The 27,621-nt window shown below is 26.9% G+C and overlaps 1 protein-coding gene across 1 annotated transcript in view; it reads right to left on the reverse strand.

The window, feature by feature from the left end:
* Window positions 1–27,621, reverse strand: part of LOC111028629 (lipoma HMGIC fusion partner-like 1 protein) — a 247,762-nt gene that overhangs the window by 95,760 nt on the left and 124,381 nt on the right. The window contains exon 3 of the mRNA XM_022307358.1: window positions 12,654–12,769. Coding sequence (XP_022163050.1) covers window positions 12,654–12,769 — 116 coding nt within the window. The remainder of the gene's footprint in view (window positions 1–12,653; window positions 12,770–27,621) is intronic.

Consider the following 27,621-nt stretch of genomic DNA (forward strand, 5'->3'; position numbering starts at 1 on the left):
CCAAAAAAAATAAGTCGCATACTAATTATATTAAAATAGTGATAAATCGATATAGACGCAGTATTATATATAAAACTATAATAATATTCTATCTGAGAACAAGTGGGGACACCGAATGCAGTACGACAACCCCTCATTGATGGCGAATCGACAAATCGTTTTACGAATAGATTTAGCCTCCAAGTACCTGGAATGCACAGTAGACGCACGATTGAATCGGAGACGATGCAATGTTTGAGAAAAAAAAAAGATTACAAATCAAAAAGAAAATGTGAAAAATGTACAGACCATTTGGCGGAAATGCGAGTTAACAATCAAAAACGAACGTCTCCCGAGTACGTATCCATTAACAATAAAACAAATTTGTAGTCGTAGGGAATACAACTATGGCGAGATGTTGATGTCCAAAGTTGACGTCGTGCAAGGGAGCTGCCAAAATAAAGTTTTACGCTAGGATAGTAACGTACATACAATTATATTGTGTTTGATTAATTCAAATGAATTGAATAATATTTGTACCAAAAAATCGGTTATTAATAATCATAATTATTGTACAAAGACGACAATATCGAATAGATATTATGCATAATATAATTCAGACACCCGTCTTATCATAATTATTTCATTATTAAAAATGGTTTGTTTCTTAATTTTCAATCAACAAATATGTCAAGTAATATAGGTATCTAAGGCGTCTAGCGATATACAGGGTGCACCGCTAGGATTTATAAATTGCGAAATCTGTAAAATACGATACTGCTAAATAATTTGCAGTAAAAAAGGGGGTTCTTATTTGAAAGAAGTTTATAAAAACGCCACAGAAAATTCCTTAAGTACCTAATACAAAAAAAATCAATAATTTGAATATATGGCCTTTGAGTAGGTATATTTACAAATTATTCCTGAAATCATAATTTAAATTAATTAAATATTAAAAGAAAAATGGGGATGAACATGTTTGATGAATCGCTCTGTACATTACGCAGATATTACTTATTAAGACCAAAATCATAATCAAACAATCTAAATTTTTATTTAAAATGGTTACAACTTTTATATTACACCACTTTATTCAAAACCAGAGCCATAATCGATAAAAACGGAATATTGATTTTCAGTTGATATCAACAATTTCACGAGGTCATCTGAATAAAAATGACATACAACGGTATTTTGCAAGACATTTTTTCATAGGATAAAGGGCGAGTGGCAAAAAATAAACTACTACAAACCCATTTAGTTTTATTAGAGTGTGCTACATGTTGATAAATGACGCATTCGTTTGGACTTATCTAGAGGCTTTTGGGTAGGGGAAATTGAAAAATAAACTGAAACCGTTACGGGTTAAAGTATAATACTGAAAAATGTTCGGAATCGAAAACGTGTTTTTCACACAAAATACATTTACGCATGTGTTCTTAAAATCAAATGCGTTAGAGTTTTTTTTTCATCGACTCTTCAAATCAATTTTGAATACTGCTTACATTATTGAGCAGATGAAAATTGGATAATTCGCTGGTACGGTCTATTAACCTAATAAAATAGTGTTAGAGACATAATACATTTCAATCATTATGTTGTTATAAGTAATACATTATCAATCATTGAGTCATTTGTAAAATATGCGGACCAGATTATTTTTGATGGGTGACTGTGCCCGGGCACGTTTAAATATCTCATATCAAGAAAAATTTGTCTGCATTCCTTTGCAGGAATTCACAGTGTCAATGGCAATACTCACCTGTGACAGTTATTAACAATATTCCGCGAACATTGTATGATGGAACCATATTTCATTGAAACTATATTAAATTGTAAACATTTTTCAGTTTTGTTCTTTTTATAATTATCGGAAAAAAATTTCTTTATTTGAGCGGATTATATCCGATCAAACATCGGATTTTATCATATTAATAAGGTATTCAAATAATATGTTTCCCTGGATATTTCATGTTTACATTTTTTATTATGAACTATTGAAAAAATACAAAATAATTTTTATGTTGAAAAACGCTCAGGGTTAATTCGGGTGGACAGTGTGCTATATATATATATATATATGTAAAAAAAATGTTAAAATATCAAAATAATGTCAGACTATAATGATGATGACGAACAACGGTATGAATACATACAAGTCATAAATAAAAAATTAACGAAACGAAGTATACAAACCTGAGTACAGAATAATTTATATTATATGGGTACAACATTATAAAATAATAATAATTTTATAATGCAAATATTGTATTTATTATTTAAAAAGTATAATATTTTCGATCTTTATAAACATTTATGAAATAGCATTTGTGTAAACCTAATGAACAAAACAATAAAGTGCAAATTGTATTATTCCTGGTAAAAGCGTTGTAAATTTAACCTAAATATAGGAAATTCTAATCTACGGGTATTCTTTTTAGTATATGGACGATTTTAAATTAAGTTCTACTACCTATATTAAATAATTTCCGATAAAAAAAAAAAATTGCAATCAAAATATGCATAATATTTTAATTAAATATTAAAACATGCATTTTAAAGAGTGGAAATATAAATCGTATAATGCAATAGAAACAAATCATCGATAAGTAAACATATCAACATACCTATAGTGAAGTGCCGCTTATGGATTTATTTTTAATTAAGTCAATTACTCCCGTTAAATTCGCAGATAAAAATGTATTCTTACTTTGGGTTGTATGTGTAACGTATATAGAATATAGATATGAGTTGTATAGTTTATGTCTTAATTTAAAATACCAAAAAGTATATACAATATTACATTTTTTTATGCACTGCTACTATTCACTTGATGAATACGCCCATTATATAATAACGCCAAGACGGTAAGGATGAAGTTTAACTTTGCAAAACTCTATTATATTTTTTTTTTTATTTTTTTTTATAAATTATTTTTTTTAACGTTTGCAACCAGAGGCTGGTAATAAACGTGACATTTATAGCACACCGCGATATCTGGAGAATATCCAATGGGAATAATGTACCTACTCGTTTTTGGCTTTGCTGTATATTATCAACTTTCAAGTGACGTCGAGTTCATGATATTATTTGGTAGTATTGTAGTAGTTAGTAGTATAACACACCTGAAACCATCCAGTACTTCACACAAATGCATTGTAAATTTTGTTTGGAGACTCACTTAACTTGACCCATGTTCATATGAGTTCATATTATCAATTAAAACCTTGCAAATGTATGCAGTAAATATATATATATATATATTATATTGCTTTGGCTGTAATAGTTGTACTCGTTTATTATACTCTAAATATACATATAATGATTTACGGTCATCCCCATTTTTTAATTTAAAAGTACTTTGCATTTTATTCAAATTCTGATTTTAGGATTTTAAATTATACTTCAAGACTATATTATTTTCAAATTCCTAATATTTGTCGTGATACTTAATGAGTGTCCTGTGGCGATACATATTTCAATTTACAAATAATAACCTATTTTTTTTGTCAAAAAAAAATTAGTGGACGATTTTGTTGAAAATGTTGATTTATCGAAATCAAAATTCTAATGGGTAGTTTCTGAGTACCAATTATAATAGTCATAATTGACATTTTAAAGTAATCTACGTTCCCTTATCTATTAACATACACATATTATTATCCTTGGTACACAAGGTTGTACTTCTCAAGAACTAGTAGTTCAAATTTTGATTTAGATACATCAACATTTTCAAAAAAAAATATCATCTGAATAATTAAAAGTGAAAAAATAGGATTCTTTTATGAAAAATAGAAGTTTGTGTTGTCATTGGATCATCTTTAAGTAGTAAAAAAAATCTCAAATATTTGAAAATATGGCCTTCGAATTTATTAATCAATTCGACAAAGCATAGTTTCAATATATGCATAGTTTTAATCATAAAAATATTGTGAGCATGCTTAAAAAAACATCATGTATATAATATTATATTTTCGTAATTTTTGTAAATATATATATTAAAATATATATTATGTAAATATATATATATATATATATTTATATTTTTCTAACTAAAATTTAGTTAGGACGATCTACCATTACAGCTTTTACTAATATTAAAAATAATTAGAATTGCATCAATGACTCCTACCTACAATACTCATATCGGTTAGAACCTAACCATCTATAGGGAGCGTTTCAATGGTTTAAGTACCGTCATTTTTTCATTTTCCCAACCTATTTTTGTCATTATAAGTTTGTTGCAATATTATATTTGTTGTATATTTGTTGTATTTTGTGTTTTGTTATATACATATTTATTTTTAATTCAAAAAAAAAAAACTTATTGCTTCTAAAGGAAATATTCTGATTTCAATTATTGCCATCACCGCTTATTGGGAATTTATATTAAATGTTTGGCTGTGAAACAATATTGTTTTGCACCCTCTCTATTCGGGGACTGTATTTTATATTTCGGGTATTGGTAATATCTTTTATATAACATATTTTACATAATATTGTGATTTACAGTCACTTCGAAAAATCTTATTCTTTCTTCAACAGTGTAAGTTCGTCAACAATAATATTTAGACATACAAAGTTAATTTTAAGTAGGTTAAGAATAATAATTAATTAAGTTATGAAATACACCTATTTAGATTAATTTTGTATAAATCAGTTTATTACTCAAATAATATACATCTAAAAACTTTTATGGTTGTATAAATGAGTATTATAGTTGTAAACCATAATTGAGTATTTTAAGTATTTTTGAAAAAAATTTACATTTCTTTAGCGTATATTGGTCTCGACACTTGTCGATTGAGCCTTCTGTGGATAGATAGTAGGTGGAAACTGAACTTACAGTAGAACAGTATAGCCAGTATAGGTATTTCCGTGATTTTAGGAATATGTTAGAGATGATTTGATAAGACGTATGGAAAGTAATGTTATATTTATATTGAAATTCATTGTTTTTATGAATTACTTTTTTGACTAAACTCCAAAGCTGAATACATAGATCCAAATAGGTTTTGTAGTAGGTTATAAATTATACGTTTTATAAATGTGACATTTTATTTTGATTGAGATTTTTGACTATTTTCCTACGTCATAACACATCCGACTATTGGCGATAAAAAGTGATAAGCTGTAACGAGGCCGCAGTGCTTAATGTATATGTTATTTTTCCACGAGTCCCATTACAGACCACTCGCCGCTTGTCTAACAATTGATAATCTTTTTATCGCCAATAGGTAAAGTTATAAAGTTGGCTATTTAATTTATATATTTTACCCGAGTCAACAGTTTGCATAAAGTTATGTATATGAATTTCACTGTATCTGATATCGGTATGAATTCGCTGTTTAGTTGTACAGGTGGGAATTGGACGTGGTGGAGAGCAAAGGTCGAGTGAAATGTTTTCTTTCATTAAATTTAAGACGGCAGAACCAGAGGAACTGATTGTGGATTCTAAAGATATATCGAGTTTGCAACAAGATTATCATAGGTGGAGTAAATCACTTTTAGTTTGGTGTATTCAGCTATTTGTATTTTTGCCACATGAGTTGGTGTGCTGAAAATAGTTTAAAGAGAGTTGAGGGTGCCACTGTGCCTTGAGGAAAACATTGAAAAATAGTGAAGAAAATACTAGAAGATTCTATTCTTACTAAATAAGCAATCGTTTGTATCGAATTTAAATGTTACGTGTCACAATATTTTTTCTAATGTCAGTCATCATCTAGAAATATTTCTGAAATATAAAGCTTATTTTGAAATTCACAAGAGATATAATAATATGTGCTATAGAGTGTAATTGTGTTGTCGGGCGGTGTTCTTGAAATCAACAATTAGTGTCATAAATAGTGGCTTGTTTTATTTGATAAGTGATTAGAATCTGTTTTAATATTGCTGAAGAGAATGGCTATGTGTTAGGAGGACTCTTAATTGTACCAATATGTAAAAAAAGTAAGATGAAGAAGAAGAAGTATTGCATTAAATAAATATATCTGGTGTAATAGCTTTTCTTATTTTTTGGAGGAAGAATTCTCAGGACATTTAAAGCGCTTAAGTCAAGTGTCTGGTTTATTTAATCAATATGCATTATTGTATGCATGTTTTGAACACTTTTGGGGTAAACGGTTCGGGTGACGGAGTCATTGGTTGTTGAATTTCTAAGGAATCAAAAAGTGTATTTTCTATAGAACGATTTTATTTGGAATAAAAACTTTTGAGATATGTTGTCTGAACGCTTTTTTTTCTATGTAAAAAAACTTGATAACATGAAAATATTGAAGGTAATACCTATTATACTCTTAACAATAGTAATATTAATATGGTAATTTAATGATTGTTCGCCTTTCGTATTATTCAAAATTATCTGGACCTTTAAAATTATATACTCGTTATATCACGTCGTTCGATGATCAGGGATGAAAACACCAAAGTCCGTGTTAAAAATGGCGGAGGTATGAAAATACCATGTTTATAATTGTGTTAATATTGTGTTCGTCGAGTCTACTATACGTATACAACTATAATGGGAACACGATGTTGATAGTCTTTTTGTTAGGATAATATTATGTTATTATGGGGTTTCACAATGCATAAAATTATTAATAATTTGTATGCTGTATAACAAAGGTGGGCATTAATTAGTTAAAAAGTTAATGTTTTTTAAACTTTTTAACTTAACTAGTTTAATTTGAAGTTGAAATAACTTACCTTTCACAGTTGATTTAAAAATTATCTATCAAATTAAGCAATTTTTGAAATTTTTCGTTTGTACTTAAATATTTTTATAAAAATAAAAATTATCCAATACTATAATAACACAAACTTTTGTATATAAATATATTTTAGTAGATTAGATGGTAGGCATAAAGTCACAAGAAATACACAATAGTATTGTATTGATAATATGTTTCCAGTATAAATAGCAATTATCGTTAAGAAAAATACTGACAGCAACCAGATTCTGGAAATTGTAAAACCAATGCTAAAAATGACTTGAAAATTAAATTATCGTATAAATTTAGTTGCATATACACGTAAAATATTATGATATGCTGTTTATAGTTGTAGGCAATATTATGAACTATGGTGCATTTGCATTGACTAGGAAATTTGTTTAATAAAACTATAAATTACACAGAATGTTATGCATAAAGAATTTTAACTATAAAGATAAATAAATACGATAGTTGGTATCCCTTGATGTACAATGTCATAGTATTTTTCATACACTTCGGCTCTACTAGTTACTACTCTGCATTATGATAAAAAATTCAATAAAATCGATTATTAAAATGTAGAAAAATTGATCTTTTTCAAGAACGCAGTCACTCTTTATGTGATCTACGTACTAATTAAATAAAGTAGATTAACTTTTTTTAAACTGATAGAGGTTAATATTTTTTTCTCTATTAATTTTCAACAAACCGATCTAGTATTCTCTGAACTTGACTTGAGTTGATTATTTTCATTAACTTGCCCACCTTTGAGTGTATTATTAAATTCCGTTTGGCGTGAATAGATAAAATAACTAATAATCATTGACCATTTGGCTCACACAATACATGTTAGGTATAATCCGAAGAAAAAATCACTTACATATACCGTCTATATTTCATGACTTATAATTATTGATAATCAACAATTGTCAGACAGTAAAATATTATTGTTCTAAATGTTTATAATATTTTTGATTACTGCAGGATGACTACAAAACAGCAAAAACGGATTTTGTTCAAAACGAATTTTACTGAATTACATTGTTCTTATCTATTCTATAGTTAATTATATTATTTAACGAGTTTAGTAGAAACAGTAACATAACTATACACAAGCTTTGTATGAATAAAAATGTTGAGAACAATACCTAAATCATATATAACATTTAAAATGTACATATATATTTTTATGAAGAAAAACTAATATAATTCTGGGGTTCTGTTGCATAAAAATGGTGATCATATAACAATTGTGCTAACATTTTTATGTTTAACAAATACGATATTCAAATATATTTAAGAGGTAAATATTATATTAATGTACGTAACATTGATAAAAATGTGTGATATATAAATGATAAAGTTATAATATTTCACATTATTTCCATTGTTCAGGAAACATATTTTAAAGTTTCAAAAAATCGTAGTTTGGCTACTTTAGTATTTATTGGTTTTTTTTGAGAGCAAAATTAACTTGTGTCGTATATTATAGACAATCGTCAGTATAATGTGTATGCTAAATAGGTGGGAATATTATAATACTGAGGCGACAATAATATTTCCTTTATAATATCGCCACGTGAGCAGACAGGCCAGTCTCGTTGTGACTGATTGATTTGGCGAAAACTTAAGTACGACGGTCGCGCCTCTGATTGAATTAGTGATAATTTTATGTTTATTTTACACATTAATAAAAGTGTTTCCAACCTCTAAAAAACAAATTTAAATATTATTCAAAGACTCCTGTGTTCCTACCTTTTAATAAGAAAAGTGCAGGGACATAATATGTGGCCTGAATTCGAGGAGGTTTCCTTACATTTAACGGCTCTCCAGTATCTTAGGCAAAAGAAGTCATTCCAATATGAAGGAAAGGACGTAAAATCCATGTGTGCTTACCGTCTTACCTCAACAAAGCTAATAGTGTTGAATTTATAAAAATGTATAATAATTTAATTTAAAGCCTCAAAATTTATTCTACAGATAGTCATTAACTTAAAGCGTACGAAGTCAAGTAGGTTTTATTGTGTGTCATTCTTAAACTGGCCATACCACATTTTTATAACAAAAAAAAAATGATCTATTATTTGATTAAATTTTAAGATTTCATTTATAAGTTATAACCAATAAATACTTAAATTCAAATGAAAATGTAATAACAAAAAAATATTAATTTTTTCTTTGAAAAGTTCTTTGTATATTATAATCATTTCAAAGTGAATAAATTTAGATGTAATTTAAACTTTATAGTGTACAAAATACAAATAGCTTTAGAATATTTTTAACTTTTTACTGTCTATTATAATATATACTGGTTCAGTGGTTCTAACGAAATAAAAAAATGTTTTAGTGGTTCAATTTTAATTTATTAAATTAACTTAGGAATATAACTTACTTATAATATTCAATATTTTTCTAAAAATATATTAAATAGTATATTATAATTATTTATTGGAATATATTATATAGTCGTACAACTGTACAAGATTTAATTTAATTTATGAATTTTAGTACTAGTTTGATCATATTAATGAGTATAATATGCTTATGATTGATTATGAATAAAATTAAGAGGACGTGATACCCGCATGACGTGTTGTCTCCGTCTTACAAGTGCGTAACATAGCAAATTGTACACTCAGCAGAACACTTGTAGCTCCGTTAATATAAAAATTAAAGTGAATTGACCTCTTATAAAATCTAAAGAATTATCTAGGCAACCTCATAGGCTTTTTATTATATTTTTATTTTAACGCAAGTTATAAGTATTTTAAGATGTATAAACAATTTAAAATTTTAAAATACTCATAACTCGCGTTAAAATTAAAATATAATAAAAAACCTATGAGGTTGACTAGATAATTATCTTACCTTTAGATTTTATAAGAGGTCAATTCGCACTAATGTTTAAGCTAACGGAGCTACACGTGTTCTGCTGAGCGTAAAATTTGCTATGTTACGCACTTGTAAGACAGAGACAACACATGCAGGTATCACGTCCTCTTATAATATTCACAGTATTATTTGAAGTAACAATGTAATAACTCCGATAATATCAATTGACGTTCAATTATGCAGGAATGCCGACAATAAAATTAAATGACCCATTTCGCATGAAAATAATAGTATTATATGTTAACCGAATGCCTCCTAACAAAAGATTCCAGAGAAAAACTGATGCTCCCTTAAATCTTTGTGAAATACTATCACCACACACAGAGAGAACATCGTCACTTCTTTAACTTCTCAAAGAGACGAACCTCCTTCAAAAAATATGACATGAACACTTAATTTATCACATATAATTACATTATTCTAAAACTGTTTGTACCTACCTCATTTATTATCTTATGTACACCCTTTTGTTTTGTAAAAAAAAAAATAATAATTTTAATTAAATTGTAATAATATGTATTTCTGAAACGCCAATAACCCTGGTAGTTGAGGTGTATTTTTAAATAAAAAAAAAATAAAATAAAGAAAAATAAATAGAATTAAATATTTTGTTTACTATAAAATATTATCGTACAATCATAACATTTTAGTCGGAAAATAGTCATCTAAAAGTGGTTTCTTTTAAATTATTTCTTCGTATTATTTTTATTTTCACTTCTGTTTCATTATTTCTCTAAAATTTAAAATCCAACAAAAACACACCATGTATAATAACTAATAGGAAGTATGTCAAGTGCTTGGATTGAGTGTACAGTAGACACTTCGAGTAAATACGAGACATTTCTGTTCACCCCTTTTGAGTGATTTAATAACTGCGCGTGAGCAAGACAATTTATCGGGACGTGAAGCAATGTTTGCTGAATTTTGTAATTTACACATTATGATTTTCGCATAAGTATTGTGATATAATATTTTTTTTTATATATTTATAAAACTTTTCCACACCGATTTTCTGGAAAAATATACATGTGTCATTTAACCAATACTCACAATGAGCAAATAATAAGTCAGTTTACCTTATCGAGTTGTCTGAATGGAACCGTTTGGGTTACTCAGGATGAATATTATTTAAATGCTGTTCATGGGAAGTTTTTTTTTATTGTTATTAAATATAAGGATTTTTTTCATCAGTATTTATGTAATGAATCACAATATTAATGAAATCTAAGAAAAAATTCGAAAAATTATGATTTAGAATTTTTAAACATATTCAAAGAACTTTTACAACTACAAAGTTATTTTATTTATCCTTTCAAGAATGTAGTAAAATTCAAAACTTTCTATTTATTATAATTTATTAAACTATGCAAGAACATGATACTAATTTTGAACAAAATTGTTCAACATATCACTAAAAACTATAATTACATGCAATTTATTCAAAAATTATCAAACTATTTGTAAAACTTTATATTAATAAATACATTCTTAAGTTGATAAAACATGTTTACTGAGCCACATACAGCACAAGTTTCGAAATTAAAAATACATATAATTATGTAATACCATGATAGTTATATGAAACAAAATGATTGATGATAATACTTGAAATATTGATTCAAGGAATAAAATAATATTTTTCAATTCATTTCCAAAATATGTGTCCCTAGTTATTTAACTAAAAGTAATAAGCATGCTTTAAGAATCATAAACTATGTAATATAATACACAAGAGTATTTATTTTATTATTATTAAAATACTAGTTTACAATCATCAGGTTACAAACATTTAAAATGCATTACTTAATTTTTATCGCTTAGGTTTTAAATTTCAATGTTTGTACCTCCTGCGAAATTAATTATTATGTATCATAAATACTGATATTACAACGTTTGTATACAACGTTCAAATATTTTATATAATTTTAATTATTATTTAACATGTCTAATCATACAGTGTCAGGTCTTAAACACGTGTGTCTACAGTACAACCGCTGTTTTGAACATACCACAATTTTCCACGGTAGTAATAATTATTATTAAATAGGTACCCACATTCATTTTTTATTTAGAAAATCATTTAGTATTCAACACACCAATTTAAATTTGGACATTTAGTATTGTAATATTATTATTTTAACTATAATGTGATTAAATCAGGCAGTGCTCTAATTTTCCTATAAAACCGTTAGCAATTTTCAAAGTATACTTACACGTTAATAAATAGTGCGAAATAGTTGCAGGTTTAAAATTATAGGAAAAATTACTAAAAAAAAAAAAAAAATAGAATACGCCATAAATCATTGAAACGCCATTCATAAATCTTTCTTGCTCCGTTTTAAATTGCACATTTATATTATGTGATTGCATTTCATTTTGATAAACCGTATTAGTATTCCGAAAAATCAAAATTATAGTAAGTATTTAAATTTATATTATAATTTGTTTAAAGAATTAAGTGCATAATATGGAAAAAACATAATAAACAAACTTTATGACGTGAAATTTTATGTTCCACTTTCGACTGGTGGCGATGCCTTAATTTTAGTTCAATTTACGAGTATATCAACCAAAGTTGATTAATGTGTCCTAATAATGAACACACCTACGCCGATACACGAGTTGTACCTAAATGGCTGTATATAGATGGGTATATCGCTGATCCCATCTGGACTAAAATGGCAAAGTGTAATAATTTAGAGACCACGGTGCAGAAATGATCTCTCACGGTAAAGCGACGGCGTCAGGACCTAAGGGTGGATAATATTATGACTAATGAAATTTAGCCGTCGCCAGAAAGTCTATCAGGGCGACGGTTGAAACTTTGAAATGCAAATTCTGCAGTACCTACATCTACCCTGTTCCAAGAAACGCACATTCGTCTATTATGTTAAACTATTATTGTTGTACGACGCGCACAAATGCCACAGATGTTGTCATGTATGAGACATGTTGTTCATTGTGCGTACCAACACTTGAGAGTACATTGCATTTCGTTCTGACAATATATTTTACTCGGAGCATAGTTTGTAAAGAGATAAAAAAAATTAAATTTCAATCGTTACTCACTTGGCGTATCGGCCGCACTCGTTTACGAGCGCCACCGTTCCGTCTGACATGAGTCTGGGGTAGTTGCACCTTCGGAACGAGCTGAAGTACGCGTCAGCCTTGTCCATTAATCGACCCTGTAAATAAATAATAAAATCATTTTCCATTGTCCCGTAAAATATAGTTATCACGAGTCATGACTATAGACCCGTTTTAATATACAATATTGTCTATGATGACGGGTATAATATGATCAATCAAAATGAAAAAAATTCACTTGTGAAGAATATCATATCAAGTATCAATAAAATCGTGATATAAATACATTTATGCGAATATATTACATCGTGTTAACAAAAATACAACAAAAATCATAAATTATATTAATGTGTCTGTTAACACAAATATATGTTTAACATACGATTCACCATGTTTTCGGTGACATATCGGATTTTTTGAAAGTGAGCAATCTCACAGCAAGGAGGCTCAATAGTTCATTACAAAAAATAATTTATAAGTTCGATTTTTTTAAATTTATTTAACCTATTTTATTCGTTCTGGTTGATTTTCTAATTATAATTATAATTTGATGATAGTTGAAATAGTAAAATAACTGATGTATGAACAACGTGCACTCATTTTGATATTTATAAATATTATTGTACACATACATGATTATTATTTATGACATAGTTATTGAATATCTAAATACATAATAATAGTAATAATATACCTGAGTATATAAATACTTATATATTATTATTATACATATATGTTATTATATACGTATATATATATATATTATTTATATAAATAGAATTAACTTACAGTATATATTAAAACGAAGCTCCGTCTCACAATTCCATACTAATTATTAAATATCAATTAATAGTAAAAAACACTATTAATAATTTATAGTAATAATATACATGTACCTAAATATGTATTATTAATACCGTTTTTTTTAAAACATAAACGTAATGTAATATTTTCTTATTTAATATACAGTTATACTACTTATAGGGTCTTATTAGGTCTATGAGTTGAATTACAATCATTATTTACGGGGTATTGGATCAACACAAACGATAATTAGATAGGTGCAGTGACCATTTTGAGAAAAATATTTGTTTTTTATATTAATTGTTTGGTACCGCTTTAAATTATCCATGAGCATAATTTTGGTACACATTTTTCAGCGTTTCAACAAAAAGTTTCACTTCAAAATGTTAAATAATAATATGTAAAACTGAAAATCCTAAATAAACGCCATGAGTAACATATATTTTTTCTTCAATCTACCTATAAGGATTATTCGGTTATAAGACTCGCCTTCTGCTGGTCCCAAAGTGAATATTATAAACAGTCTTTAATGACTTACTATTTGCACTCTTATAGCCTACGTGTATAAGCTATACGAATACGATCTGTGTAAATAAATATGCGATAATATATATTTTATACCCACGCGTTCGGGTTTTAAAGAACAAAATTAACAACGGCGTATTTGCATACACGTAATTTTAATTTTTAAATACCCATAATACGTGGATTCTGAGTACCAATACGCCATGTATTTTTAATATCCGTAGAAAACCGTAAACTCTAAATTATAAATGAGTTCGATTAAAAGTATAGCATGTAATGTGAATATTTCGATAGGTACATGAACTATTGATGAACATTAATTGTTCAATGGTAGATTTTAATATTTTATTCGCAGTGCAAACTATACATAAATTACTTATTATCTGTTATAATACTTTAGGTTAGGTTTACTAAAAAGGTACCTAAAAACATATTTATTGATTTTGATTATTCATTCGAATTCGTAACTATAATAATTTATCTACACTATTAAACATGTTTGAAAAATAATTATAAATATTAAAACAAAATAACAATGTTAGATTATCAAAAAGACAAGTCAACTTCAATGTGGATAGTTAGAAGCTGCCATCACTAAGTAACTGCTAAGCCTCTTGAAAAAAATCTCAGTTAAATTATCTCTTGCAAATAGTTATTATATTGCGAAAATGAAATTCCCGATGAAAATATTTCTACAAAAAAATATTATTTTATAAAAATGTAATTAACAAAATAAGATCAATTAAAAAATAAACCATACAAAATATTGGTTAGTTTATGAACTTTGGTTTTGTTCTAACTATCTAATTATTCTATTAAAACATTGTTATTGTAGGTCTTGTACATTATTACACTAGGCTTATCGAACATTCATTTTTAAAACTGAAATATGCTTTTTTTACCTATTTTTAGTAATCAAAGTAGATGTAACTGTTGAAACTATCTGTTTACATTGTTTGTATACATAAAAATAAAGATACGAATTGTAGACCTAATATCAACCAAAATAAAAATTGATCCCACTGATTATCCCACTGACCATTTGTCGCAAGTTATTCATTCTATCTATGACGTGTGCACTTAAAAACAATAATTATTTTTAATTATGGTATCTAAATGTACAATCCTACAATTGTATTTTGTTACCACAAAAATGATATTTTCGATTGGAAGTATTTCTTCTAACGATATTTACCAACCACCACCAAAGTTATAAAAAATATTATAAAATCAAAATAACATTTATACATAACAAACTAATTAAAAAATAAACAATGTGTAACCACCATATCCTTGATGAAAAAATCTATTCAAAAACATTGTAAACGCTTTTGTTTTAAAAAATGTCTCACAAAAAAGTGTGAGCACAATGAATTTTTCAACGTAAACAAAATAATTATGATTTCATTATTGTTAACTTTAAAAAACTGTAAAATGGTTTTTATTTTTATCTCATAAGTTATATTCTGTCGTCCAAACGCCAGGAAAAGTAATTTCTTTAACTTTTGTTGTTTTCCTTTTAAAAACATCTGGCAGTAAGCGAAATAACCATAAATATATATATAATACATATACATAGTTTTTCATAAAAAAAATTAACTGTTCAAAAGTTTATTGACACCCAAAGTTTTGTAAAAAAAAAACACCTCAAAAATGTAACAAGTAGAAACGAAACACTATAAAAAAAAAACCATAATTATTCTTTTTAATATTTATTATATGCATAATCTGAATATATTAACATATAATATAATAAAGCTTATAATATGACTGTCTTATGACACGATGTAAGGTTTTAAGCAAATTATAATTGCTTGATATAATCAGAAGTAAATAATTTATTATTTCTCTTTTTGATTGATTATTTTTTGGAAAGATTATTTTAAAACAATGAAAACAAATTATTTGAGCAAAAAATGTATGTCTTGAGTTTTCTGGCTTTTCTATTTGTATTTATGATTGAAAACCAAAAAATATACTTCAGAAAACATTGTTTATGTTTTGAGCAAATGTATTATGCAATAAAATAATCACAGCTTCATATAATTCATACTTAAATTATTTGAGGTATTTAAAAAAAAATATCATTTTTTCATATTTCGCTCATTGAAAATTACATTTTTTAAAACGTTTACTCATTATTCTGAGTACGTACATACACTTTTTTATTTTATTCACCAGTTTAGTTAAATCCGTTTATTCATACACTGACAACTCGTAGAAACACAGTCAAGTAAAATTTGTGGCGGTCCCCTCTTTGTAATAATATAAGCGGATTTCAATTTTTCTCACACGTATATAATTGTTTATTGCTTTTTAATATGCCGTGATTTATGCTCATTGCTTTTATATGTTTCGAAAACAAGTGGGAGAGCAAATCGAAATAATAGTCCAACGACCAGTATTCTGATATATTTTTTTACCATTTTTTTTTACTTAATGTAGAGAGTAGAGTCATCGAGTAAAAAATACGAACCTATACACTAGAAAATATGAAATATTCAATAAATTGCATACTACATGTTTATTATAAACATGGAGTTTTGCGGTCACTACAGTTTTTCCGTTGGGGCAAAATTGTATTTTTCATCACTTCGAGATCCAGTCACGTACTGCTTGTTGAGAAAACAAACAAACAAACGTTTTTGTTCCTCCGAGTGTAGCAATAGCAGTAGTGAGGCCACTTATAAGTATATATTATGTACCGTAACCGTCGCCATCGGTGGCAGTATACCAATGGCTTACTTGTTTTATACTGGAGTGTAAATATTTTTCATGACATTATTACGAGGGAAAGCAGAACAAAGGTAGAGAGAAAAGAGCAAGTAATAGGTCCCTCATAGAAACCTCAAAAACAATGGTGAAACGACAATAATTTAGAGCTTAAGGTCAACAGTAATTAGAATTTCCTTTTACCTCACAATATTGTATAAGTAAATAATTATAATATTTGATGATAGTTCAAAAGTTATTGACCCATATTTTAGAATACACAATACCTAATAATATTGTAATCCAAAAATGTAAACCGAAGAGGCGTCTACTCTGGGAAAGTTTAAAAGGAAATTGGGAATTTCACAGTTCACGGAGTCGTTGTGGGGTGTAAAGGACGGGTTTGTTACTTTAGGAGTCGATAATATTTTCTATCTTAACACAAAAAATGTAAATCTAAATTTTTATAAAATCAAATGAGTTATTCTATTCACAATTGTGTAGGATAGACATTCATATTTCAGCAATTTTTTAAATTGTGATCTAATAATAAATAAAGATAGCAAAACATATTTAATATAAAGTACATTTTGTTTGTATACATAATACTATAATAATATATAAGTATGCATACAATTTAAAGGTATACTTATAACCAAACTTTTTACTACATATTTAACTAAACATATTTACATAACATTTTAATATATTTTATTATTATATTTACCAATTGTCAACTGAACATACATTGTTTATTTGCACTTGATTAATGGCTAACACTTTATCGTATTTTATTTTGATTGTATTTATTAATTTTATATGAATACCTAATAAATATTAACAATAAAAATTAACATGGTATACATTTTTAATAATTTACTGTCAGTTGATAAAAATGAATTAAATTGAAATAATGTTCTTCTCAGTTATTATCAGCAATAATTCAAGTTAAAATTATTAACACACAACAAATATTAAGATTATGATTTATCAATTATGTTCACTGAACACTATAATGTAATATCTATAATGTATTATCATATCCCTAAACAAAAATGTTAGATACTTGACCTTATTACAACCTATTAGAGAATAAATATAAAAAAGAAGTTGATCGAAGATTCTATATTAAATGTATTTAAATTATTAAATGATGGATCAAATACTAAGTTATTTATCAAAGGTTCGCTATTCAAGTAAGACTCGTGCATGAATTAAAAATTTAATTTATAAGATGAACAGATATTATATAAACCATATTATTGAGATTCAAAGAGTGTTTATTCTTCATGGTATGCGTTTGAGCCACTATATTAATTGGTTAAATTTAATGGATGCCATCATGAAAAAAATGTTATAACTATCATCTTAATTTTTTTTTCTTTAATATTTCAAGTTTGATTCTTTAGTTCCCCTCCATAGTTCACGAAAAGTTATCATTAAAAAAAAGTTATTAAACATTTACGACAAGTTGTATAAGTATTTAAGTTTGAAATCGCATTTGGTAACAACACAAAAACAAATTAAAAAATCGATTTATTTTAATGAGCGTCAAAAAGTACCTTAAAGTTTACCGGTTTATGAAAGGTTTTTCTGTGACTGTTGCCTAGAAATAAAATTGCAAAAAGTCGATACCTATATTTATATACAAATATAATATATATAATATATATCTACCCTTGAATTATGATAAACATAAAATTATTACTTTTTTACTCAGTAGAAGTCCTATATTTAATAATTACCAATTTGGTAACCATCATCTTGAAATATGTTATTATATTACTCATTTAGTTATTTGTTTTGAATTTGATCGATCTTTCAAAATAAATCACAAATTGATTATAAATAAAGCGTACAAGATGTTGGGTCTTATTAACAGAAATACTAAGGACTTTAGAAATCTTTTCTGTCTAAAAACTGTATACAAGTACTTTAGTTAGATCTAACCTTGAATTTGGCTTCTTAATATGGTCTAATAATATTATTCTACGTACTCAAATGAACTTAATTGTATCCAATTTAAATTTCTTAAAAGGATTGCTTATGTTACTCATTGTGCTATTTCTAGAGATTCTTCATTTTGGTTCAAGACTCCCCATAGGTATTGATTCTCTTTCAATCAGGCGTGATTTTATTGATATTATGTTTACTTATGATATTTCAAATAGCTATATAAATTTCCCAGCTATTTTTAATTTAATTGGATTTAGAATTCTTAGTAGGAATGCATGAATTTCTGATTTGTTCCATATATCTAAATTTAATACAAATTGTGGCAAGAACTCATTTTTCACAAGAGCCCTTTTTAATGCCAATACAATTTCCACAGTCTTGGATTTTTTATTTTATTTCGTCGAATTTTTAAAACTAAAACACTGTTATTTTTACAACATATTTAATAACTAATTTTATTTTTTTATTTTATTTTATTGATATATTTATTTTTCAGTCTTTTAGTCAATTGTATTTATATTTATCACTTAATTATTTTTATTGTGCCAAATATTATGTCATGTTTTTTTATCTTGTTAAAGGGCCTGTGCCCGTTAATTATTAATAAATAAATAAAACATTAGAGTATCATAATAAATTGTTGGAACTTATTATTCTTAGGTAGGTATAGATGGTTTTAAATGAAAATAACAATAATTAAAAGTGTCTACAATAATCTATTATTATTTTTATTTACAAACGTTATAATACAATTAAAAACGATTATTTAACACAATATTATTATTGTTTTAATTTAGATAATAATACAATTAATTTAATATTTAATACATTAATAACACAATCTTAAACTTCTTAACTGTAATTTGATTTGTTAAAGAATTTAATCTTTCTTAATTTAAATAAATATTTTACTATATTTGAAAAATATAACTCCTATACGATTTTTAATTAGGAAGCTATTGGTTTTATTATAATTACATTTTAGAAATGTTTATACATTTTTAAAATAGATGATGTATTCACTATGTATTTATCAGTCATATACAATATTATACCTATTGGTTATATCAATGACATTTTGAAAATTAAGCAAATATTGAACATTAAACTTATTAATGTTGATATTATTACCTACAAAGTATAAAATCCTATAATAATAAACATTTTTTAACCTTGTTAACTAATTGGTTTTTATGGTTATTTACATTTACATAAAAAATAATATATTAATAGTATATTTTCAGTTTTAGTACATTATAAAAGAATAAAAGATTCAACCGATTAAATTTCTAAAACGGATCCATTATATTATTATATGTCTGAGTAAAATGACCATCCACACAAAACAATTGCAGTCCTGGGTCAGTAATAACCAATTTCTACTGTCTCCGGTGAAAATCACATTATCCATTAGTATTGGGGTGGGAGTTGTGACTGGGAAGATAACAATAAAGAAGGGTTGCCGGTGGCCGTAAATAAAAGTCCGGGCCATATCAGATGACAGGAAATCTCCAAGACCAAACCTCTTAAGTACTCGGTTATTGTTTTTCTTGTTTCGTTACGGTTCGCTTTGAAGGAAATCTATTTCTCGTTTTGTCCTACCCCATATCCTATCCCACCTTTGTAATAGCGCCGAGAAATATATTTGTTCGAAGTATAAAATACGTGAATCATCGATGTTCACCAGCGCTGGTGACAGTCACCGTTCATATTATGTAATTTCGATAAGTGGTCACGACTATTATATTTGTTTATAATTGTTCCGGAATATTTAAAAACAACCTTTTCTCTCATTCTCTCCGTTGATGAGCATAATAATATTATATACAATTTAATTATTACGCTAATCAAATAATACATAAAACCCCAAAACAAATTTTTCATAGCTCTGCAGAACAAAGGTAATTCTAATCTCAAAACACACACATTAATATATTTTATGTACCTATGTAAATTTTACTTTATTTATTAGCCTATTTTACTACCTATATATCTTGTACTTGAAGGAAAAATATATGTGTTTCGGTAACATTACTGGGCTTTGAATTATATCTAACGGATGTAATGACATTAGGATTTTACCCTTAATTATTATCAATGAACATTAATGAAATTTCATACTTGTCATTATGGACCATACAAAAGGACCCAGACCGGTCTATATTAATATGGAGTTACTGGTTTAATTGTATTCGAAGACCCAATTGTTCCCCAGGCTTTTGGAACTGCTGCAAATATTTTATTTGAACATTTAAGTATTCTGCTCACCATCTAACATATTATCTGTACCCGGAACCATGCACGAAATATCTTCCAACAACTGTGTATAAGGTACACATATATACATCACGCTGTTTATTATCAGTGAAATTCTATAGTTATATTAAACATAACTAATTTCGATTTTAATAATTATTATACAGAACAATGATATAAGTATTATGCCTGAGGGGAAGACTTTTCGCATGAGAAAAAAACTTTAGGGTGGACTGAATATACATTTTTTTACTATAGTTAGGAATAAAATATAGGCCAAAACGATTTGAAAAACTAAATTAAAAAGTTTAAAAAAATTTTGAAAACTATATACTACGAATATTAAGGATATAATTTATCTGTCCTATACCACAAAAACTCAATATTATTGCTACAGTTTAAGTCACATACACTTAGACTACACTATTCACATGAAAAACACACATTTTTGAAACATGAAAAACCTGCACTAATTGAAAATGTTATATAGATAGTATAGATACATACCACTTTAATTATTGTTTGTTAAAATAAAACAACATTAGGCTTATATTGTACAAAAAATAAATCATATAATAATCTTTATTTTTTATTTAGCAATAACATTGGAATAATAATCATAGAATATACTTCAATACATTTGAAAATATTAAATGTAAATATATACATAGATATACGAATTTACACTATAAAAAGTTATTGTATGATATATTTACGTATAATTGTTTTATGTCGAGTGCGTTGGATTTAATTTCCAAGAACATGTCATATTACTATGTTTTGTAACTATTAGAAAGGGCAAGTAAATAGCTAAACTTTACAACTTTGATGATTAATTATTTATTTATTTCTACCCGTATTTTTTTTTTTATAGGGAGAATACCTGAGACATCATTGGTCATTGGGTGTGGGGTGGTACGGTAGGGAGTTTTTTGTATAGGTTTTAGTAAGTTTTTTGTGTCGGTAGGATTGTAACACGAGTTTATGTATGTGTAGCAAGGACGTGTTGCTAAAAACCCGGTCGGTCACCGATCTGGGAGCTAGCAACGTCGGCCGGCACTTTACTCAAAACGTTTCCGCAGATTTAGCGCAAGACCGCACCTCACCAAGGTCACTTCTGAATGTATTATAAATTATTATTAATAATAAGAAAAACAAATAATTTATTATGTAACAGCTACTATAATATGTAATTTTGTTAAGTCAGTAATAATTGTATTCAAAAGGTTTTCAAAAATATCAACCAGTTTTTGTATTTATACGAGTATTTCATGAGTTCAAATATGTACATATTGTACTCAAATGTTTATCAATTAAAATGTAGATACATACTTTCACTTCTAAATAACATTTCTGTAAGACCCATTTAGCTTTTGGTCAAAGTTCTAACATTAACCCGATCTTAGTTTGGGACTTTTACTTTCCGCTCGACCACTGACCAGGTATACAAATGTATAGGTAGATGCTATTTAGTACCCACTAAAAAACAATTGCACTGAACTTGTGTTTCTGAGATTGTTTATAAGTATTAGATCATGTATGGCATGATAGCTTATTATACAAGCTGAAAACCCTTCATTCAAATGTATCTGTCAGTACGTCACTTTCAAATTCTTTACGATTATTCACACTTAGACAGAGATACCAGTGTTATAAACTCAGGCATCAACCTTAATAGTATTTAATTTTCTGTTATTTACAAAATGTTTGACTTTGGCCGTGTGATGACTATCACCCCCAAATACATTGGTGGCCACTGGCCAACTATGCTGATGAAAAGACGTTAATATCAATTAATGTTAATCCATACGTAGTCCAAAGTAATCTACAAAATCAACTTAATAGTCAGGAAGACTGGCTCACTAAATGAATGTCTTAAGTAAATCAAAATAAATCCACTCATACAACCTTTACTTTCAAACTGTGTGTTCCCGTGTTCTAATGTAACTCCCTGTGGTAACCTAATTCCCCCTTTACCAACAATAAAATATCTTGCACAGAAAAACGTCTAACTTGGTCTCAACACATTAAATCTAAGGGACTTTCTTTTAAAATAACCATCTGCGTATGCTTAAAACTATACTATATAATTATAAACACAATTCTCTAGTTAAATTAAACCTCGTATGGATATAAAACTCTTTTAAAAACATTTATTACTTTAAGACTCCGGTTGCTGTGGTATGCAAAACAAAAAATATATTACAAATAAAATTCTTTGTTTTTTAAACTGTAGCTCAATAAGAAAACTATTTCATTCCACTCCCTAATTATTAAGTTAAACATAACACACAGATTCATAATTAAAAATACAGTATATGAAGATGCCAAGTGCTAAATGATATCATAAACGTATATTATGTCATCCGAATCCACTTATTAAAAATGTATTCTCTTTATCAATTCCCGGTTATCCTCGCAGATTCCCGAAGTGTAATTAATGGCATCGTTGATATCTTGGCGTCTTGCAATAATGATTAATAAGCAAACGCAATAGAAAGTGCCATTAATGATTGGCATTTTCATCACTTTTCCTTTATTTTCCTTGTCATGTTTTTCTACTTGCTTATTACATAGTATGATTGTTTAAATTTGATATAAATAGTATATGTTAGCAATAAAAAAAAAAATTAGGTTATTTATTATTACATATCATTTTGTGACTATGTGACAGTTTTATTTCTATACAATTTAAATAATGTACCAAAACTAAAAGACCTTATTCAAATATTAACATGCACGCAAATCAAAAATAAATTGTCCAAAATGTATAAATGTACAAATCGTTAAAAAAATATTCACATTTTAACTATTTTCATATCTGCTGAACAATAATTTGCAACAACTTGAATTACGAGTATGATTACATCAAATTTTAATTAAAATATGATCAAATAATATAATTTATTTAATAATTATAATGTAAAATATATACGCATAATGAGAAATTTACTAAATATACGTAATATTATATTCGAGTAGGTATAAATTGTATAATACACAAAGTTATTAATAAATACAAAAGTATTTGTGATTAGCGAATATAATTTAAAATTGTACAATGGTTCTAGTTTAATGACATAGCAATATATCTACTGTACCTAATAATTGCAGTTAAAGCTTTAAAAAGACTTGTTATATCAGTTAAACAAATTTTAAATTTAAATTTTGAGGTAAACTATTATAATTTCGAGTTTGAAATAATTTTATCATAATATTTTTATTTTTATTATATTATACTGTACATGCTTACGCTCTGAATATTTTTTGTATAACCTATGTAATTAATTACAAATTTTGGATGACATTCTTGTCGACTCAAAGAGTAAACTTTTCATAAAAACATCGATAAACTAAAAAAACCTAACTATATGCTATAAACTATGAACTTTTTTTAATAGCTTCGAATAATACAGAACACTATATTTTTTCAAGAGAAGAAAGGAAATGGAAGTGTTTCTTAAAAGTATGTTATTATTATAAATCAACAAACAATCACTTAATGTAATTATTATTTATGAATATATAATACATGCTATTAATAGTCATTATTATTAGTTTTATAATTTTAAAGTGATTGCAGAATGCTTTTAACCCAAACCAATGTATTTTTATTTTTTTGAATTAGTTTCAGAACTTTATAATTTGAATATATTATATACAAATAAATTGAAATATAATCTTCAAATACATGTAAAATGTAACTGTCGTAGTCAAATTTGATGTATAGGTATTTTTCATGATAATTGAAGTTTTTAATTAAATTCAGGCTTTCATCAATTTTAAAATCAAAAATCAAATTTATGCCACCCAAGTCATCTCGCGTTGATCGTATTACAGAGTATATATTATTGTTGATCTTTAAAATCAACATTGAAACTTCTGACCATTGCATATTTATAAAACCGAATAACATTTATCATATTATTTATCTAAACAAATACCACTATTTACATTCCTATGTGGTAAAAGTAAACACAGTATAACAAATATTATGCATCTTGGTGTGACTGTGACGATAAGACATCATACTTTATTTTTATTTTTATATATCTCTAAATACGTCAAATGACGCACAAATTATTGGCAAAAAAAATCTGCCGAAAGTCCGTTATTTACTGGGGGGGGGGGGGGCGTTTCCTCAGGCCCCCGCGGGAAATTGAATTTTCCTGGGTACCCGATGTCAAATAAATTCAAACAAATAACGTACTAAATATTGGCAAAAAAAACTCGTGAAAATTGATATGTGGGGAAATGTGCGTGTCAACTGGTATGTTCCGGCAATAAGCTCGTTTTGAAATTAGAAACTGTTATAGGTCAAAGTTAACTGTCAGGTTAATAAATACATGGAGAGGGTATGAGCCATTTTCCCTTAGATTAATCATCGCCGTTTGCTAAAGCGTCAAAACCATGCATGAGTCTCAATTATACCTTCTAAACCGCCCAGTCACATACTTATGATGTAGAATTATAAGACACTCTTACTCTTCTCAAACTCTCAAGCGGGAGAACTTTATTTTTTTTGTGGTTACTTGTGCTATAAATTAAAAAGTGAAAAAATAAAAGCGAATCAAATTAATATCGAAAAGGTCACTATATTTGACCTTTATTTTGTTTTTTTTTTCATAGAACTTAAAAACAAATAGTTATTTTTGATTTCAAAGCCACACTCCATTTTATATTATTTGTATGCTATTATATCATTACTTAAAACAAAATACAGAGTAAAAATATAACTCCATTAAAAATGATTTTCTTTTCTTTGAAAAATAACGATTTTAATTTAGGTTTATAGAATTGTAGACAAAGCAAAACGTTTGTGAATTTAAATTAAGTGTTGTGTTTTAATTCCTTGGAGATTTATGTTCTTTACCGAATCATTATGTTGTGCATTCATTATCTTGTCACTAATTCGTTCTTACTTCTTTTTTAAACTTAATTGCCATGCACTACTATCTTAAACTATCATTCCCATAATTTAAATGTTCAATCTTTAATTTACACTAACATCTTCATAGGAAGATAAAAAAATGTTACATTTTTTATAAATCACGTTTCACAAGATTTTTGGAGAGCTGAAATATTTTGGCGCTTTATAACTTCACCTGGATGTGGTCTAAGTCTTTTATCTCTACACATATCTTCATTGCAGTAACACATGTTTTGACATAAGCAGCTTTCACAATTTTTATCACAACCTTACTGGTATAACTTGGCTTTCTTCAATGAATCTTACTGGTGTATACAATCTTGTGAATTTTAATCATACAATAATTATTTGAAATTTATTGCATTTTTTCATTTTTCATTTTGTTAAAGACAATACAATTTTTAACTAAAATTAAGTAATAGCAAGATACTATTAGTGAAGAAATTAACACAATATTGAAAATCTAATAATTTACATTAATTTAACAAACAATTAGGTATTTGTTTTTCATTTAATTGTTATACATTTACACTATATGAAAAGAGTTTTATTTATAAAAATAAAAAAGATGAATTTCAATTTAATTTTTGTCATCTTCGGTGCTGAGCTTTCAAAATTCAACCGAATAATAATTACAATTTATGCTTACAATTAGTATTAAATTACCAATTGCGTTCGATAAACTTAGAAGGACAAACTATTTTCGGGTACTCTTTTGGGTAAATCTCGTGGGATTGAAATAAACTTGTAGTATACTAACTATTGATTTTCAAAAGTGAAGTTTAAATTTCACTATATTTTGGTAAATTTCCTCAAGTACCTATATAGTATTTTCTGAACAGTTTTCAAGCCAGTTGTCAAGACGTGAAATAGTATACAACTATATAAGATAAATATTATATTGTTATGTTATCTTAGAATATAATTTTAAAAAATGTCTTAATAGACACATATTTGCTGCAATATAATAGCTTCAATTAGTACATTTTAATAACATATTATAAATTCCAATAAAACGTATACAAACGTATTTAGACTTGACAGTTTTTGAAACTCATACCATGAACGTAATACAGTATTTTATAGTCAAGAGTAATCCGTGCATATTTTTATCAAATATTAAATAAATCATCAATTAAATCTTTGTTTAAAATTATAATTAATGAGCGGGTACAGATAACGAAAATTCTTAGAATATTTTAACTCGAAATTTGATTAATACCACGATAGAACTTTGAATAAATGCAATGATTGTTATTAAACAGACAACTGCATTGCGGATGACAGCAAGTTTCCACCGACGTACGAGTTAGTACTATGACATCCGTACATACCGGAAACGTAACTCCAAATCGTTCCACACTCATAATCGAACAAAGAGTTTTTCCAGCATTAAATAATATTGTACCGACAATAATATTTACCACAAAGAATATTGTGCAGTCTTATTCTTCAATGTATTATTTTTAGTGTTTAAAAATGTCATGAAATATTTCAATATTTTAATAAAATTTATTTTATTTATTTTAACATCCATTTGTCATTAATTACTGTTTTCGTTCATATAATTAAGGTATCATGTTCTTTTTCATTCAATTCTCGAAACACTGTGCATTTTTGCCTTATGTTTACCCATGTTGCTCAAATTCTGTACTCGATAAACGTTTGTATACAAATGAACATTGAATCATGATAATATTATATTTGAATAAATATTTAGTTTGTATTCACTACACACTAATACGCCATAAAATAAATAATTTTATG

Source organism: Myzus persicae, unplaced genomic scaffold, assembly GCF_001856785.1.
Source record: "Myzus persicae strain clone G006 unplaced genomic scaffold, MPER_G0061.0, whole genome shotgun sequence".
Classification (NCBI taxonomy): domain Eukaryota; kingdom Metazoa; phylum Arthropoda; class Insecta; order Hemiptera; family Aphididae; genus Myzus; species Myzus persicae.